This window comes from Aspergillus novofumigatus, assembly GCF_002847465.1.
Source record: "Aspergillus novofumigatus IBT 16806 chromosome Unknown P174scaffold_2, whole genome shotgun sequence".
In the NCBI taxonomy this organism is placed as follows: Eukaryota; Fungi; Ascomycota; class Eurotiomycetes; order Eurotiales; family Aspergillaceae; genus Aspergillus; species Aspergillus novofumigatus.
Window position 1 is genome coordinate 3,034,387 of NW_020194275.1, and position 16,109 is coordinate 3,050,495.

A 16,109-nucleotide genomic window follows, 5' to 3' on the forward strand; every position below is an offset into this window, starting at 1 on the left:
AAGTATCTACAATATGTGTGCTGCAATTGTAATTCATATCGTGTTTGAATTGTGACCTGATTGTTTATTTAACAGCAGGCAATCCTTAGGACAAGGAGTAGAGAGTGGTCTATAAAACAAAAAGGAAATATGGAAAAAGAAAAAGGACCAACGTGGTATGGTATACACGCAACATAATGAATCCCAGTTTTGACCAACGCCTTCCCCTCGCTGAATGCATAACACAGTGTAAATGAGTCCTGAAACGAAGTAATCAAGTATCAGAAATCGATGCTGCCTTCCCGAATGCCTGTACAAAGGCCGTCGGGCTGGAGATCGCCAAAAGACAGGGAATCCAGCCCTGGCAACTTAGGGGATGCATTAGAACAAGTACTTTTTGATGTTGTCAACATGACATAGGTTTCAAACGGGTCGAAACGAAGAAGGGAAGGCAGCATCATCGCATGAAGACCCTGTTTAGATGGCAGCTACCGGCGCACCACCTCCAACCAGGTCAAGGATCTTGCTGGCCACAGCAGTAGGATAGCCACGAGACAGCATCTCCTGGACAACACGAGAGGCTCCCTCGCGGTCTTCAGATGCCAAAAATGCACGAGTCATCGCCTCGTAGGTGCTGGGCTCCCGTTTGTCGATACCAACGCTGTCATAGACCGCCTTGGCCTTGGCGACGTTGCCTTCAGCGGCCCACCCGTGAATAAGAGTGTTGGCAATGTAGGCAGTCATCTCCACACGGCGAGTGGCCATATCCTTGACTATGGCTTCGGTTTGAGCAACCTGATGATTGGCCACCATGGCCTCCAGCAGAGCCTGGTAGAGGCATGGCTGTAGGCGCACCTTGCGGTTTGATACAACAGACTGGAAAACATCCAAGGCAGCACCAAGGTCGTGCATCACGCATCCCTTGGCATGGATAAGGGATGCATAGTGTACGGCTTCGGGCTGTTGTCCGGAGGCTTTGATAGTCTCCAGCACCTTCTCAGCAGCAGGCATGTCCACGGGCTCCAGGGACGCATAGGCGTCAATGAGCAGTTTGTACGTGTGCATGGTGGGCTGGATGTTGCGACTTTGCATGCGCTGGTAGTAGGCCAGCACCTTGCTGCGGTCGCGCTTGGTATTGAGGAAGTACTGGATCATAGAGTTGTAAGGAGCGGGTCGCGGCTTGTAGTTGGGCATCGACTCCATCTCCTCGAACATCTCTTCGGCAAAACGCTCATCACTGACACGGCAGAGAGCATTGACGATCGTTCCGTACGTGACGCTGGTGGGACGGATGCCGTTGGCACGCATTTCGGCGAAATACAGAAGGCAGTCGTCGATCCGGCGCGCCTTACCAAGTTTGCCAATAAGCGCATTATACAAAAAGGATGTCGGCTCAACCCCTTCCGCAATAGCACGATGGAAGATCTTCAGAGCCTCGGTTGCTTCATCAAAAGTCTTGGTGGATTCCTTGAGGGTAGTGATGTAGAGGCCAAAGGTATTCGCTGATGGTGCTGAACCCAGCTCCAGGAGCTCGTTATGGTACTTGCCAGCGAGGCTGCGGTCTCCGAGAGTCAAACAGGAGGCAACCATGGCATCGAGGATGGAAATCCAGCCATACTTGACAGCATGGTACTGAGGCAGCAGAGGAACATCACGACGGGCCATGCTCAGAATCTCCTGCACTAGGTCGGCACGGCCGGCCTTCGTGGCCGCATTAATGAGCTTGGCATAGGTGATATAGCGAGGATGGCGACCAATGCGACGCATGTTCCGAAGCCGAGTCAAAGCCTCATTCAGATGCGACTCTGCGCGACCGCTGGTACTCTCCAACTCCTCGGTAATAATAGAAGATCCACGGAAGTCGGTAGCATATGCATACGGATCGAAAGAGTCATCGCTAGACGCGGGCGTCATAGACGAAACTTCCGAAACAGGAGAGTGACGACCGGAAAGGAAAGACGATGGGGAGGACGCCATGCTAAGATGGTCCTGCCATCTCTTCACCATATCAGGCCGGCTGTTGAACAGCTTGGCGACGGCTTGATCGACCAGCGCAGTAGTTTGAGCATCCAATGGGAGTTTCGTGGCCAGAGCGATGTCAAGCATGTGGGCGAAGCGGATGGGATGAGCGACATCAAAGGCCATGGAGTTGCTGTTGAGAAGCATACCAGCTTGAACCTGGAGGGCGAGCGCCAGATCGGGAGCAGCAAGCTGAGAGATACCCAAAGGTCCAAGGCTGGCAACAGCATGTTCAGCAAGGGGAGAGATGAGACCACCATTCTCAGTCATGGACCAAATGAGGTTCATGGCAGCCTGGGGGGAGAGAACAGCGGCAGTCTGCATGAGGACACGGCCGATAAGGTGGAGGCTTTCATTAATTTGTTCACGGATGGAATTCAGTACGACGGCGTTGTTGGCAGAGGAGTTGCGAATCCGGGCGAACATATTGCGGGCCTCAAGAAGGGCTTCGTCGACCTGGCCACTCTTTACCAAGGCAACTGCGTACATAACCGTCGGCTGAACCATATCCGGAGTTGCCTGACCCACGGTGCTTAGCATCAGCCACAGAGGTCGAGCCTCTGACACATTGCCTTGCCGCACATGCAACGCCAGCATCGCAATGGCGGGGCCCTGACGCACAGTCGGGTCTGAGGGGAGACGTCCGTACGCTTCGGAGGCAGTGTTAAGATCACCGGCATCCGCCGCAATGACGCAAATGCGGGCCATGGCATGATCCAAAGCACCACCGCGTAGCTGCTCCTTGGCGTGCTCCAGTGCCTTTGCATGCTCACCTGACTTGAGACAGTACTGCACGAGGCCATCCTGAACAATTACGGACTCGACGGCCTCCTGGCGAGCTTCACGGTTTTCCGCGACTTCATCAAACGAAGCACGGATGCGCTCAAGGAATCGCAAGGCATTTTCTTCCTTTCCGGCTGAAAGATAAGCCCTGACCACAGCAGCGTACACTTGACCGTCCAAACGCTGAATAATGCTGAACGTGCCATTATCGTCAGAAATTGCGAGATCCTTGTATTCGTTGTAGCACTCCACAGCACTGGTCAGATCGCCGGTAGACGCAAAGGCATCGATCATTGATGGGAAGATAGACGCATGTGGCGTCACCTTATGCGACTCCATGTGGGCATAGATACGGATCATATCCTCAACTTGGCCTTCTTTCGCACATGCTGTGATAAGATAGCGGTACATATCGAGAGAGAAGACGAGATCTGCGTGACGGGTAGTTGCAGTGTTGAACAATTTGACAGCAATAGCGAGAGAGTGGTCCTCAGCGAGCAGATCGCGCTCCAACTGACTAGAGTGCAGCATAAACTTGCCAGGCTCTTCCATGCCTCCATAGCGAAGGCGCTCCTGCTCCAATGACTCCTTGGCCTTGATAGTCTCATGAGAGCGGGTCACAAAAAGCTCGACCAGTGTGCGATAGGTGTCTTCATCGGGAATTACCCTGCGACGAAGCATGTCTGAGTAGACATCGAGCGCTTTGGGGATGGCATGTGAAACGTCGGTGTGAAGGCGGACGGCAGATTCCAACAAGGCATTGTAAGCACCAACGGTCGGAGTGAGGCCATCTCTTAGAAGCAACTCGAAAGCAGCAGGGATCTCAGCGTACTTTTTGCCCGAGGCTAGTTGGACAATCTGGTCGGAAACGATTCGGGACTGCTCAGCGGTCGCATCGGAGACGGCGGCCACCTCCGGCGGTAGATCAGGGAATGCCTCAGTACCCTCATCCTTTGCTTCCGATGCCTCCTCAGCCTGTGCCTGTTCCTCCTGAATCTGGATTTCTCGAGCTACAGCCTCCTCGACTTGAGCGCTGATTTCGGCATTGGCTGAGGCCTTGCTGACGCGTGGTGAGTCGTGCAAACCGGATTGAGAGTCCGTAGCCTTCTCCCCCACCTTCACCTTTGCTGATTCTTCATCCCCAGTCGGCTTCCAGCCAATTCGTCTCTTGAATTGAAACTGTTTCCAGTCACTGTCATCGCCAGTCTGCTGAGCGTGCTGCCACGCCGCATAGTATGCCGCTAACCCAAAGTCTCCGGACCCAGATCCACCCTGGCTGGCCTTGGCACCAGCACCCGACGAACTCGATGGCTGAAAAACATTTTGTAATTGACTTGTCCGAGTGAATTTAGCGGGTTGACTGGCAAGTTGATTGAAAGTGGCCGACGACGCGTACGACGACTGCGACGCGGCAACTACCGACTGAGCGTAGCCATGGGTGAAGGCTTTGGTGAAACTCTGACGCGCGAGGTGAGTGAACGGCTTGAACACCATTTATCTTGCGGGAGACCTCTTCAGAGGGAAGAGGTGATGCTGTATATTGATTAGTCACACTGTTCTATTAATCTTTTTCCCCGCCAGGTACCGAATCAAATCAAGCATACCTTGCAATCAAAATAGTAGAAACGATGCAGGTTCATTTGACGACTTGAGGTCGCCAAAAGAACGCGCGTAGTAAAAATGAGATGGACCTCAAATGGCGAAGAGAGGTAATAGTCGATTAATGGTGAAAAATGTGAGATCCTGCTCCCCCGGAGGAAACGAAACAATATTTGAGAAAAGACGAAAATGATCTGTATCAGTGGCTAAGCCACAAAGGGACTAGTGCAGATCCAGAGGGACTAAACTGTTTGGGAACGAAATGCTCTTTGTGGGGCAAAGAGTCCAATGCTCAGTGTCCACTTGTCCACAAGTCCCGAAAGGATTCCACAAGGCTTAGATAGGACCTTTTAATGGCGCGCAATTAGAGGAGAAGTTGCCCTGTTCAAATAATCCGTAAGAATGTGGTGGTGGGAGATAGGGGGAAAGAATTGATGATGACACCTGGCAGATCGCGTCCTGTTATCAGATTCTCGAAACGGCTAAGGGGAATATGCACGTCGGATAACAGTAAACGTCAGTGGAGGAAGCCTTCGAGAAACTATCCAAAATCGTTGCCTAAGGTTTGAACTTTTCTACGATGAGATGATCAGGTGGTCGCCCTCGTTCCCGGATCAAGGGACCCATTGTCCAATTGAAGACGCGAGAGAGTGAATTCCCGCTGGGGCTGTAGGGAAAAGCAGGAGGTATTTTTCACCCGTCCCTGATTCTGTGGTGGCTGCCGGAAGTGTCTGGCTGTTTTGACAGGGGCGCAGCAGCCGTGACTCACCCGTTCATTCCGGCTTATTTTCTTGACGCGGCTTCGTTGGCTCCGTCCGGAGTCTTGATCGGATGCCGAGCGCCGATACTCCGTAAACGATAGTCCAAGGTCCAATTCCATCAAAGAAAATGTGTACATGAGAAACTTGTTTTACAACCCGTGCATACACGGAAGTTCCAGAGTCCGAGTGTGCCTGGAAACTTCTGACCCGGTGTTTCACTACAGTACTACGCATGATACTCCCGCAGTGGCATCCATAGTGTCATGCTTGCCTCAGTCCTTTTGGATAGCATTGCTTGTCTGGTTGTTCGGGCTACTTATATAGAATCCAATCTTGCATATATGTTCTTTCGCATCCAAGAGTTTATCATTATTTCCGATATACTACAACTTGCAAGGCAGCCTGGTGCTCAGTCGTATGATGCACCTGACAGATAAGGTCTACCAGAGCCCATTGTTCATTGAGGGTACAAACAAGGACAGATGGCATACTTAGTATTCGTTATCTTTCCCACGCAGCATAGCAGTCCAGTTGACTTCATATGGCAGAGTCTGTGCTTGTGAAAATAGCCGGTTCAGATGAAGAAGTGGTGGTCTCTCAAGCGAGCAATGCCAACGCCACACCAGTCGCAAGGCAACAGCAAACTGCTTGCCAGTGACTGGCCAGTGGCTGGCCAGAGAATGAGTTGTAACCAAGGCAGATCGAATTGTCCCGCTCCTCCTTCTTGTGCAACTGCTAGTCTAGAAAGAACATAGCTTATCGAAATATAGCTACATCATGACCAAGATCATGTAAGTTGAGAGGAACCAGTCCCAATCGGGCATGCAACGCGACGGGGATCCCCAACTTGAGTCTTAGCCGGGGTACGCTTGATTACCACAGACCGGCAGGCGGTTTTTCCGGGAATGGACAAACGACAAACTGTCTGTTGGGGTACTCTAACCGAGAACCGACTTCGCGATGGTCGATCTGTATGACTGTATCAAGTCGACGTCCATGGATGCGCATACGGGGCAAACTGTATTTGCAACCCCTGAAACCCGCAATTTGAATGCAATAATAATGGTGAGATCAACTGTCATGTAGAAGAGAAAGAATACTACTGATCGTGTCGAAAGTAGAAACGTTTCGGACGTAAGGTCCATCAAGAACTCTTGTCTAAAGGCCCGAGGCCGTTTAGAGTCTTAGTGCGGGGAAGAGTGCCTCCCAATGAACACTAAGAACAAGTCAAAATCGACATCATGCGTCTGTCGCGTGTGGTTCGGCAAGGTCCCAATGATCCCAAAAAGCCAAAGGTTGCGAGCTCCAGCCCCTGTTCGTTGAGGATGCGAGGATCTGCGCAACCGTCATTAGTAGAGCCGCGGTGCTGGTTTCTTATACCCGGGTCCCCCAGAACCCCCACATGAACAGATCTATTAATTCACATGCCGAGGGCATCAACATTGATCTTCTGGACTTCAAACCATGACGCCACAGGAGCTGAAACATAAAATAGAGGCCATTCCCCGGCCAAACCATCTCCCTCTTGGATGAAGCACCATTTGCAAGCAGATAATCGAGGGACCGCAATCGAGAGGCCAACATGGCAACCGCAATGCGCAATCCCAAGGACTCGATGAAGTCTACATGGCGCACTGATAAGGGGCAGTGGACTGTGTTCCACTGGTTCTATGAGGTGCTTGGCATACATCCTACTGCCCTTGACCAAGACGTTCCGGTACACACCAAAGACGACAAGGTGCCTTTCATGACGGAATGGCAAACTAACCGCTGGGTCCTCGTCCACGCCCTAATACCATTTGCCATTCACTGGGCCTATGTCGCCTATACAGGTCGCAACGTAACCCCAGTCGCCGCTTTTATTTTCTACAGCACGGCGTTCAAGGCGATTGCCATTCATGAGTTGCACATCCTCCGCCGCCTCGGCCACAGACTTGGGTTTTTCGACGGCGACAAGCATGAGCGAGACGGTGTACCTGATGTTGGTGTTGTAAAAGTCGTTCAGTCGCTTCTTTCGACATCCACCTTCCGTCCGATGTTCACAGTCTTCCTGAGCTACTGGACCGCCCTACCACCTTCTTCTATCAACTGGCTTTGGCTACCACTCGAAATTGGTCTTTATGGCATCGTTCTGGACTTTTGGTTCTATTGGTACCACCGTCTCATGCACGATGTCGGCAGCCTCTGGAAATACCACCGCACTCATCACCTCACCAAGCACCCGAATCCGCTTTTGACGCTTTATGCGGATAGTGAGCAGGAGTTTTTCGACATTGCGGGCATTCCTATAATGGCCTATTTCAGCCTGAAGCTCATGGGCCTCCCTATGGGCTTCTATGAGTGGTGGTTTTGCCACCAGTATGTGGTATTTTCAGAGCTTGCCGGGCACAGCGGGGTCCGTCTTCACACATTCACACCATCGACGCTGACTTGGCTTCTGAGGCTCGTCAATGCGGATCTGGTTATCGAGGATCACGATCTTCACCACCGCTATGGCTGGAAGAGTAGCTACAACTATGGCAAGCAGACACGCCTTTGGGACCGCATTTTCGGCACATGCCGTGAGCGCGTCGAAGCCAGAGCAGACAATATTGACTACAACAATAAGGTTACGCTGCCTCTGTGGTGAGCGACGGTCTCACGAAGAGCAGTTCCTTCTCTTTATGACGTCATGCCTTTGTTTTCTTGTTGGACAGCTTCTTAAATCCATCGGGTGGTTAAATGCGTGGATCCCGGCGCCGCCCTGGAAAGGACTAAAAATTTTTGACGCATATTTGATGATCTAGAATGTGTATAACGTACCTTATGCATGCAATGAAACCCTCTGAGTCCTGACCTTATCCATACCGGGTGATCGAATAATACCCGCAACATCAGCCACAATTAGCCACAGTTCACACTAGCCACGGTCGATTAACTCCGCATGGAAGCAGCAAAACATTGGGACGACGCCAGCCATTGATAAGCATGATGCATATCGCAAAGAATATCAAGTTAATACAAATCCTCAGGGACAGGCCATATACTTGATTGACATGTCCAATTTCACTGACCTGTCCCATGATCATTGTTGAAATTATTCTTTCCTTCGTCTAGCCCCCAGAGTAGTCAGGCGGGGCTACTGAGATCTGCTCCTCGATTTGTAGCTTTGACTGAATAGCCAAGTCCTTTTTTGTTTGGTTACACACTGCACAGAGATTTCTGTCAGACACGTATGTCCGATCTGATAGTGTCTCGTACATGTGTGTGGAGACAATTGGCTTGCTTGCAGAAATGCTGACGCCACGTTCCTTTAGCTCCCATTAAACCCCTGATACCGGACCACCGACTTTATAACCCCTCGATCTAACTCCCTCATCCACTCTCCAACTCTGACGTCGAGCTCCTGATTTTCACCATGTCCCCTCTTCCCCCGGCGGTAACGGCCTTGTCCGCTCCGGGCAAGGTCCTCCTCACTGGGGGTTATCTGGTCCTGGACCGCAGCTACACTGGGACAGTGTTCGCTCTCGACGCCAGAATTCATGTCATCGTCCAGCAATTGAGAAGGAACCATCGGCGGGAGGCAGCCTCAGGAGCCGCGCAGGGCCAGTCGGGCGCGCCTCAGGCAGAAGGCAGTGTTCATGGAGACAAAGAAGACGAAGACACGATCGTCGTAATATCCCCGCAGTTCGTGGATGCGGTATGGGAGTATAGCATACAAAGATGCGAGAACGGTGGAGGAGTCCTAGTGAAACAAAGAAATGATGGGTAAGCAACAATATTATTAGGACCAGCAAGGGAGCTGACCCATCCAGGCCACGCAACCCATTTGTCGAGACCTCTTTGAACTTCGCCTTGACTTACATCAGCTACGTGGCGGACTCTAAGGATTTCGGGTCACTATCGATTACTATCCTCGCCGACAACGATTACTACTCGGAGACCGCCTTCTCCAAAGCTTCGGGGCTCCAGTCGTCAAGCAGATTCGTGAACTTTGGTGTTCGTCTTCAGGAGGCACACAAGACGGGTTTGGGCTCTTCAGCGGCCTTGGTCACTGCCTTGGTATCTTCTCTCGTCATCCACCGTACTATGCAGCCCGACGACCTCGGCCCAGGCCGCGACAAGCTTCATAATCTGGCTCAGGCGGCCCACTGTGCTGCGCAGGGTAAAGTCGGGTCCGGCTTCGATGTTGCAGCTGCCATTTACGGGTCCTGTCTCTACAGACGCTTCTCCCCCTCGATCCTCGAATCAGTCGGCGATGCTGGTTTTCCTGGCTTTGAAGAGCGGTTGTTTCGGATCGTGGAAGACGCCGATCCCGGGCATCCTTGGGACACCGAATGTCTGGATTTCGGCATGAAGCTGCCCCGGGGAATGCAGATGGTCTTGTGTGACGTCGAATGCGGTTCGCAGACTCCTTCCATGGTGAAGAAGGTTTTGGAGTGGCGGAAGCAGAATCAGAAGGAGGCCGATATGCTCTGGGGTGCCCTGCAATCGAACAACGAAAGACTTCGCCTGGAACTCAGACGCTTGGCACAGAGCCCGGACGAGCATACCCTCAGTGACTTTGAAAATGTCCGCACCTACATTCAGCGCTCGCGTAACCATATCCGTACCATGACTCGGAAGTCTGATGTCCCAATCGAGCCACGCGTCCAAACAGAACTACTTGACGCCTTGTCCGAGCTGGAAGGTGTCATTGGTGGTGTGGTTCCAGGAGCAGGTGGCTACGACGCTATTGCGCTCCTCATCCAAGACAGTCCGGAAGTGATCAACAGATTGAATACCTTCTTTGAGACATGGGAGAGCAAAGTGGAGGATGATTTTGGTGGCAAGATTGGGACAGTCAGGCTTCTGGGCGTCCGCCATGGATCAGAGGGTGTCAAGAACGAGATGCTCGACCAATATGCTGGCTGGGTGTAAGCTTTCCGCACCCCAAGTGACTACAGGATCTGCTTTATACGTCCGATCCCGTTAGATTACTTCTCACCTTTAAAGCTCGTGATGGATGACGATTGCATGACAATAGCATAGCATGAGCGTGACCGCGATGGTATTACTCAAGCGTCAGGCAAAGATTCAATTCAATGTCTCATATTATTGCATAAGCCCCTTAATAAAAGGACCCAACTGACAGACCGTGCCAGCGAGCAGACTAGCACAGTTAACAGTCGAATCCCTCCAATATAGTCTACGTTCGCTTATAGTAGCAGCAAGATGCTTAGTCTACGGGAAGCCAACATGATCTCAAAAGCAAGGAACTTTTCTATCACGACTTAACTCCCTATCTGACAGGAGCAGGGCTCTAGATTTCGATACCTTCATTCTTAGCATGATACCAAACGTCCAAAACACGCCATCCGTGCACCTTGGAGCGCCTCAAAGCGAAGGACGCCAAATTCATCGACTATAAATCATTAATCATGTCATTCAAAGAACACAGCCCCGACCAAACCAGCCTATTTATAGCTGAGTAGGCTGGAAAGACGAAAATTCCGCCGTCGCCGCCGGATCCCTCTCCATAACTCTCTCTTCAGTCTTCTCATTATCGTCCAGGATCCCATACTCGGCCGCCTTGGCCTCGATCTCCTCGTCTGAAAGCCGCGGCAGCTCCCTCGCGGCGCGCACGTAGCTCATTTTCTCCACGTAGCCCTTGGCGAAAATCAGATCGATTTCTTCGAGACTCCGGCCCGCGGTTTCGGGGTAGAAGAACCAGATGACCGGGATGAAGACGGCGTTCCAGGCCGCGAAGAAGAGGTACGTGCCCCAGCCGATGTGTTCGATCATCACTGGGGTGATCATGACGACGGTGAAGTTGAAGAGCCAGTTGTTGCAGGTTGAGATGGCGTTTGCCTTTGCGCGGGTTCTGAGGGGGAGAGTTCGGCTGGGTAGAGCCAGGGCAGGGGGAGCCAGGTTGCGCCAAAGAAACTTGATGTGGAATCAGTACGAGTTGGTCAATTTTGAGGTATGGAAAGGAGCCGGGGCTGGTGACATACCACATGTACAGGAAGAGACCGAAGACTGCGCCCTTGGCTGTCTGCGCGTCGCCAGGGATCAGGCACGCGAAGACGATGATCATGGCTGCGCACTGGCCGAAACTTCCTCCGAGGAAGAGCTTGCGCCGGCCGATCTTTTCGATGAAGAACCAGGAGAATGTGGCGAAGATCGCGTAGCAGATCATGTTGACGCCGCCGATGAGCAGAGCGAAGTCGTGCGATTGGCCGATTGAATCTTCCAGGAGGACCGGCAGGTAGTAGATGACTGCATTACAACCGGAGATCTGCTGGAAAACCTGCGAGGACGAACCAACAATCATCCGGCGGAAGTGCTGCGATGGTCCTCCGGTGAAGAGGTCTCTGAAACTGGCTTTTTCGGCACCGGAACTGGGGGAGCTTGTCAGCTATGAAAAATGTGATGTGCGAAGTAGGGGAGCGTACGCTCGGACCGAGTCTACAATCAACTGCTTCTCCAGCTGCGTATGACGATCACTTATCTCCGTGCCGGCAAGCGCGGCCAGGACCTTCTCGCCGTCCGCGATACGATCCTGCGCAATCAAGTACCGTGGCGACTCGGGGAGATACAGCATGCCCACGATAATCACGATGCCAAAAACAATCTGGAAGGCGATCGGGAACCGCCAGACCAGGTCTGATGGCCCGTAGTGTGCACCAAAGTCGATCCAGTAGGCGATCATGGTTCCAATAGCAATAATGCCTCCCTCAATGCAGATCAGCAGACCTCGATTGCTCGTCTTGGAGCATTCGGCTTGATACGTCGGGATGGTTGACGTATTCATTCCATTGCCGACTCCTGTGATGACACGGCCGAAGATGAACTGGAGCAGAGGCAGCGAGCCCGGGAATGAGGTTACTTGGATAATCACTCCAACGATCATCACCGATGCGCCGCAGATGACCATTTTCCGGCGACCGAGGATCTCGCCGAAGATCAAGGCGAAGATAGCGCCGAATAGACAACCTATCGGTGGTGAACTGGGTTAGGCTCCGCGGTACATAGTGGCGCAGGTCAGTACTAACCGACTTCATAAACAGCTGTCACGGTCGCTTGCATGGTGTTGTCGTCTTTGGTTGCTGTAAAGACATTGTTAAATGCCGGGTCGGAGATGATGCCAGACATCACACCCTCTGGCATTGTCTCTGTTAGCACGGATCAATCAATCAGCCCGCGTTACTTACGATCGTATCCGAACAATAAGAATCCCATGGTCGCAATGGTTGACACAGTCCAGGACAGTTTCCGTCCGGACATACCAGCAAAAGTGGGCGGCGCCATGGTGACGAATCGGTAATCATTGGACTCGAAGACAGTGTGAATAAATTCGTGTAAACATTTTTTGAGTCCCTGCGCGAGGCAGACCCATAGAAATAGTTACCTGGCATATGGATAAGAACTATGAAGTCAGAGTGGACATCGTTCGCTTAGTCAAAGTGAGTAAGTAACTCATGGAGTTCGATACCGAGTTTCCTCATGCGGTAGAAAAAAGTAAGGTCCATAGGCTTTCCCAAGATCTGCATGGATTCTTTATCCATGGTTGTGGGTCAGTCTTCAATAGAAAGTAATTGGTCAATCTTTCATTCTCTTTCTGCTCATTTTCCACCCTCGCCTCTGTTGATCTCATCTTTGGCGCTTTTGTCTGTCTTGAATATCAGCTTCTGAGTGCAGGAGGCCCTGAAGTAGATCATGAATCCCTCGCATACTCTAGTCAAATGCTTCCGCTCGCGTCCCCAGGTGAGACTGAGCAGAATGAGTTTTGAGTGCAACTGCAGTTTGGATAATACCGCTCATGATGTATTGATGATGTCTTTTCGAGGATTGGCGCCTAATGCTCCAGAGGAGGAGGAAGTGTGTTTGGTTCCGATGGAGAAACGGAGGAGAAAGTGATGTAATTGATACCCACCACATGGGAGCCCTAAGTACCCACAACCGTGCAAAGGACTGTCGATGAACCATGATTTTCGAGCTTGGTCTGCGAAACCCAATTCCTCGGTAAGCTTGTCCCGTTCTTGGTATTGAAGATTCTTTACGGTCATTATTAAATCCGATATTTCATCGTTTCATTCGTTAAACTGGCTGACTGATCAGAGATTCTGAAGGCACACAGGAGGCATAGATGAACCATACATGAGGCAGACTTGAGGCAAGAGTGAACCGGTCACCCTGCAACACAAGTATGCAGACGAGAAAGGAATCTGAGACGGGAAATGTCTCCGAGGTCAGATTGTACAACGCTTCAGGACACTCGCAATTCAACAGGGGGCAGATCGACGCCATGCTAGCCGGAAAAGACGGAAAAGCGAGCACAACTTGTTGCCTTGTCCAGCAGTGAACAGGTCGCTCAGAGCCCGCAGCAGATACAAAACGATGAGCATTCCGATCTGAGAACCATGTGAATTGGAATGCAGACGAGTCTCAGCGGCGAGTGGAGGAGATCCAAGTCAGTAGATATCAACGATCATGATCATGATCATGATCAGTAGTCGACGCTGGGGCATCCGGGGAAGGCGATGAGTAGCCCGGCAAACGCTCCTCAAAATACGCAGGCAAGGTCGTATTGCCCGCATGGGTGTAGCAAGAGCGAAGCGTCAAGGGGACCAGCTGTTCAAAAGGTTCCGTGGCGGGCCTGCCATTGATGTAAACATACACCTGAAACTGTATTCAGATAGTCAGATTAAAAATAGCTCACGCCAGGCTCGTTGATACAAAAGGAACAGTTTGTCACCACAGAACAGAAAGCAGGGCAGTCATTAAGGTGAAGCAGGATGTGGAAAGTATAGTTCTAAACAGGTTAGTCTTACCTCGAAGAAATGCGACACCTTGACGCTCCGAAGTTTGGTGTCATAGTGCATAAATCTGAAGTCCGGAGCACCTCTGTGCAATTTGCACTTAGGCATCTTTAGCTCGAGGTCGAAGCCAATCGTTTGGCTTGGAGGAAGAGCATCGCCGTCTGGAGTGTCACAGTTGTTAGAAGATATAGGAAATCTTGTCGATTTTGCTTCAGAGTTGTTCAGCTCCTCTTCAGAGACTTCGCCCTCTTGTTGCCAGTGCACATCCGGTCTGAGGTCGTTATTCCGCGTCTCATGTATGAGATACTTTTTATAAGGAGCCTTACCGGCCCGCGTCCCATCCCGCGTATAATATCTGACGTCCTCAACCAGGAAGACGTGAAGTTTGCGGAACTTGGTGTCGTTGTATCCTTTGTACTTGAATCCGGCGGGAAGGCAATCTTCTAAAGCGATGCCTTTCCTGGAGAGGGTAATGTCTACATGCAAAACGCGGTCAACATGCAGAGCCCAATTGTCGCCCACGGAGTCTTCGACGTAGGCATCGGCAGGGCAGCGAACAGCGTCGACCTCAGTCGATTTGTACATGCCCCTGAGCATGGAGTGACACTTGATGCTGGCTTTGAGATGGTAGCGAACTATCGTTCCCTCAACAAACGTAGATTCGGGCAGACCGGAATGCAGTATCATTTCGAAATCATAAGAGTACTTTCCAGGTGAAAAGTATTCGGGCTTGACATCCGGGACGGTTTTTGGGGAACGCAGACGGAGCTTGTCTACCACTCTGCGAAGCTTGTTGTACTTCTTCGGCACTTCAACTTCAGTGACACCTGTGATGGGTTTCTCGGGCTCTTTCGCCTGATACTGGAACTGTGTCTTGGGGTCCTTCTTCGAATTAAATAGTGTCAAAGCACAATTGACAACGCTTCCCATTTCGCGAATTCCTGTCCCAAGAGTCGATGTTAGTCAACACAGCCAGCATGGGGTAATAAGGGAGTGGCTAATGTCAGTTCTTACGGTTGGGCCATCTGATATACGAAAACCCATCCAAGGCCACCACAACCTGTTTGATTTTCAGTGGCCGTTTTACAATCAACGTGCAGCGGCCTCGAAGCACAACAGGCCTGTTGCCCGTGGCCTCGGGCAGGAAAAAGGCAGGCTCAGTCAGTTCCAATACAATAGCTAGTTTCCTCTTCTTGTCCAAGTCGCGAAGTATCTGAGTCACGACCGTGGGGGTGTCATTGTGGAACCAGTACATATCAATTGCTGACTCCATCTTGCCGTTGAAGGAGTGGAAGAACAGAATCAGCTTGCTCGTACTGTGAGTTCTTGAAGATCCTTCAAGACAGGGATCCCTCAAGGTGTTAAACTGATGATTCTAAATCTCTTGAACACATGATCAAAGTCAGAGTTGCGTCCAATCGATCTCCGATTTGGAGTAAACTTCAAAATATTACATCAAATGGCAATCGAGAATTGTAGAACTTACCCTGTACTGTGTAACCGCGAGCTTGGTACCATGGAAAGCCTATCCCGGAGAGCTTATTTGGAATGATCGATTGGCAGAGCCGTGGGAATATTGCTTTGTAGTACCGAAGAGCGCGTAGAAAGAAGGTCATGCGTCTAATAAGAAAATGAAAGGAGAAAAAGAGAAGATTCTTAGTGTGCAGGTGACATCGCATCGTTTGATTTGATAATCGCAAATCATGAGCCACTGCCCGGCATAAACAAGTAAAAACTCGCTTTTTGTACCTGGATGAGTGATGCCGCTATGAGGTGCAGAGTGAATGAACCCATGTGAACAACCCATTCTCCTGTACATTGAATAGACCATAACTACTATGTGTTACAAAGAAGTGGAACTATACTATGATATATGATTATATGGAAGTATAGGAGAAATCATGGTTAAAGGAGGAGGCTGTAGTGATAATGATTATCTAGCTCTCCCCAGGTGCGGCAGGGCCGGCAAGTCTGCCGAATTGTGGGGTGTTCAACGCTAGCCGCTCGGACCACATGGTATCCAGACCATTAAGGTAAAATTCCAAGAGCTCTTATCTTTACGTCTACTGAGTATTCTTGGAACACTTATCTCCCTTATCGTTGTAATTAGAGGGTGGTCTTTGATAATGGGGTTTAAATCATAGCACTTCGGCAGCAGGCTTTGATGAACCACATCTTCCAGGAGCTT

At 50.9% G+C, this 16,109-nt stretch overlaps 5 protein-coding genes across 5 annotated transcripts; 2 read left to right on the top strand and 3 right to left on the bottom strand.

The window, feature by feature from the left end:
• Window positions 1–15: 15 nt before the first annotated feature.
• P174DRAFT_439125 (pentatricopeptide repeat protein) lies at window positions 16–4,527 on the bottom strand. The gene is made up of 2 exons (XM_024826718.1): window positions 4,386–4,527; window positions 16–4,314 (listed from the first exon to the last, which is right to left on the bottom strand). The coding sequence occupies exon 2, from the start codon at window positions 4,273–4,275 to the stop codon at window positions 457–459; it is 3,819 nt and encodes a 1,272-aa protein (XP_024685943.1). The 5' UTR covers window positions 4,276–4,314; window positions 4,386–4,527; the 3' UTR covers window positions 16–456.
• Window positions 4,528–6,723: 2,196 nt separating this feature from the next.
• P174DRAFT_428798 (sterol desaturase family protein) lies at window positions 6,724–7,770 on the top strand (the record flags this gene model as incomplete). The annotated part of the gene is made up of 1 exon (XM_024825533.1): window positions 6,724–7,770. The coding sequence occupies one exon, from the start codon at window positions 6,724–6,726 to the stop codon at window positions 7,768–7,770; it is 1,047 nt and encodes a 348-aa protein (XP_024685944.1).
• A 492-nt stretch (window positions 7,771–8,262) lies between these two features.
• Window positions 8,263–10,322, top strand: erg8 (phosphomevalonate kinase). Its single transcript, XM_024823956.1, has 2 exons — window positions 8,263–8,888; window positions 8,936–10,322. The coding sequence occupies exons 1-2, from the start codon at window positions 8,539–8,541 to the stop codon at window positions 10,038–10,040; spliced, it is 1,455 nt and encodes a 484-aa protein (XP_024685945.1). The 5' UTR covers window positions 8,263–8,538; the 3' UTR covers window positions 10,041–10,322.
• Window positions 10,323–10,580: 258 nt separating this feature from the next.
• P174DRAFT_458018 (putative MFS monosaccharide transporter) lies at window positions 10,581–12,410 on the bottom strand (the record flags this gene model as incomplete). The annotated part of the gene is made up of 5 exons (XM_024829608.1): window positions 10,581–11,045; window positions 11,110–11,500; window positions 11,555–12,095; window positions 12,155–12,262; window positions 12,314–12,410. The coding sequence occupies 5 exons, from the start codon at window positions 12,408–12,410 to the stop codon at window positions 10,581–10,583; spliced, it is 1,602 nt and encodes a 533-aa protein (XP_024685946.1).
• Window positions 12,411–13,230: 820 nt separating this feature from the next.
• P174DRAFT_477521 (uncharacterized protein) lies at window positions 13,231–15,194 on the bottom strand (the record flags this gene model as incomplete). The annotated part of the gene is made up of 3 exons (XM_024830674.1): window positions 13,231–13,787; window positions 13,934–14,862; window positions 14,936–15,194. 3 exons carry the CDS (start codon window positions 15,192–15,194, stop codon window positions 13,584–13,586), a joined length of 1,392 nt encoding a protein of 463 aa, XP_024685947.1. The 3' UTR covers window positions 13,231–13,583.
• Between the last annotated feature and the right edge of the window lie 915 nt (window positions 15,195–16,109).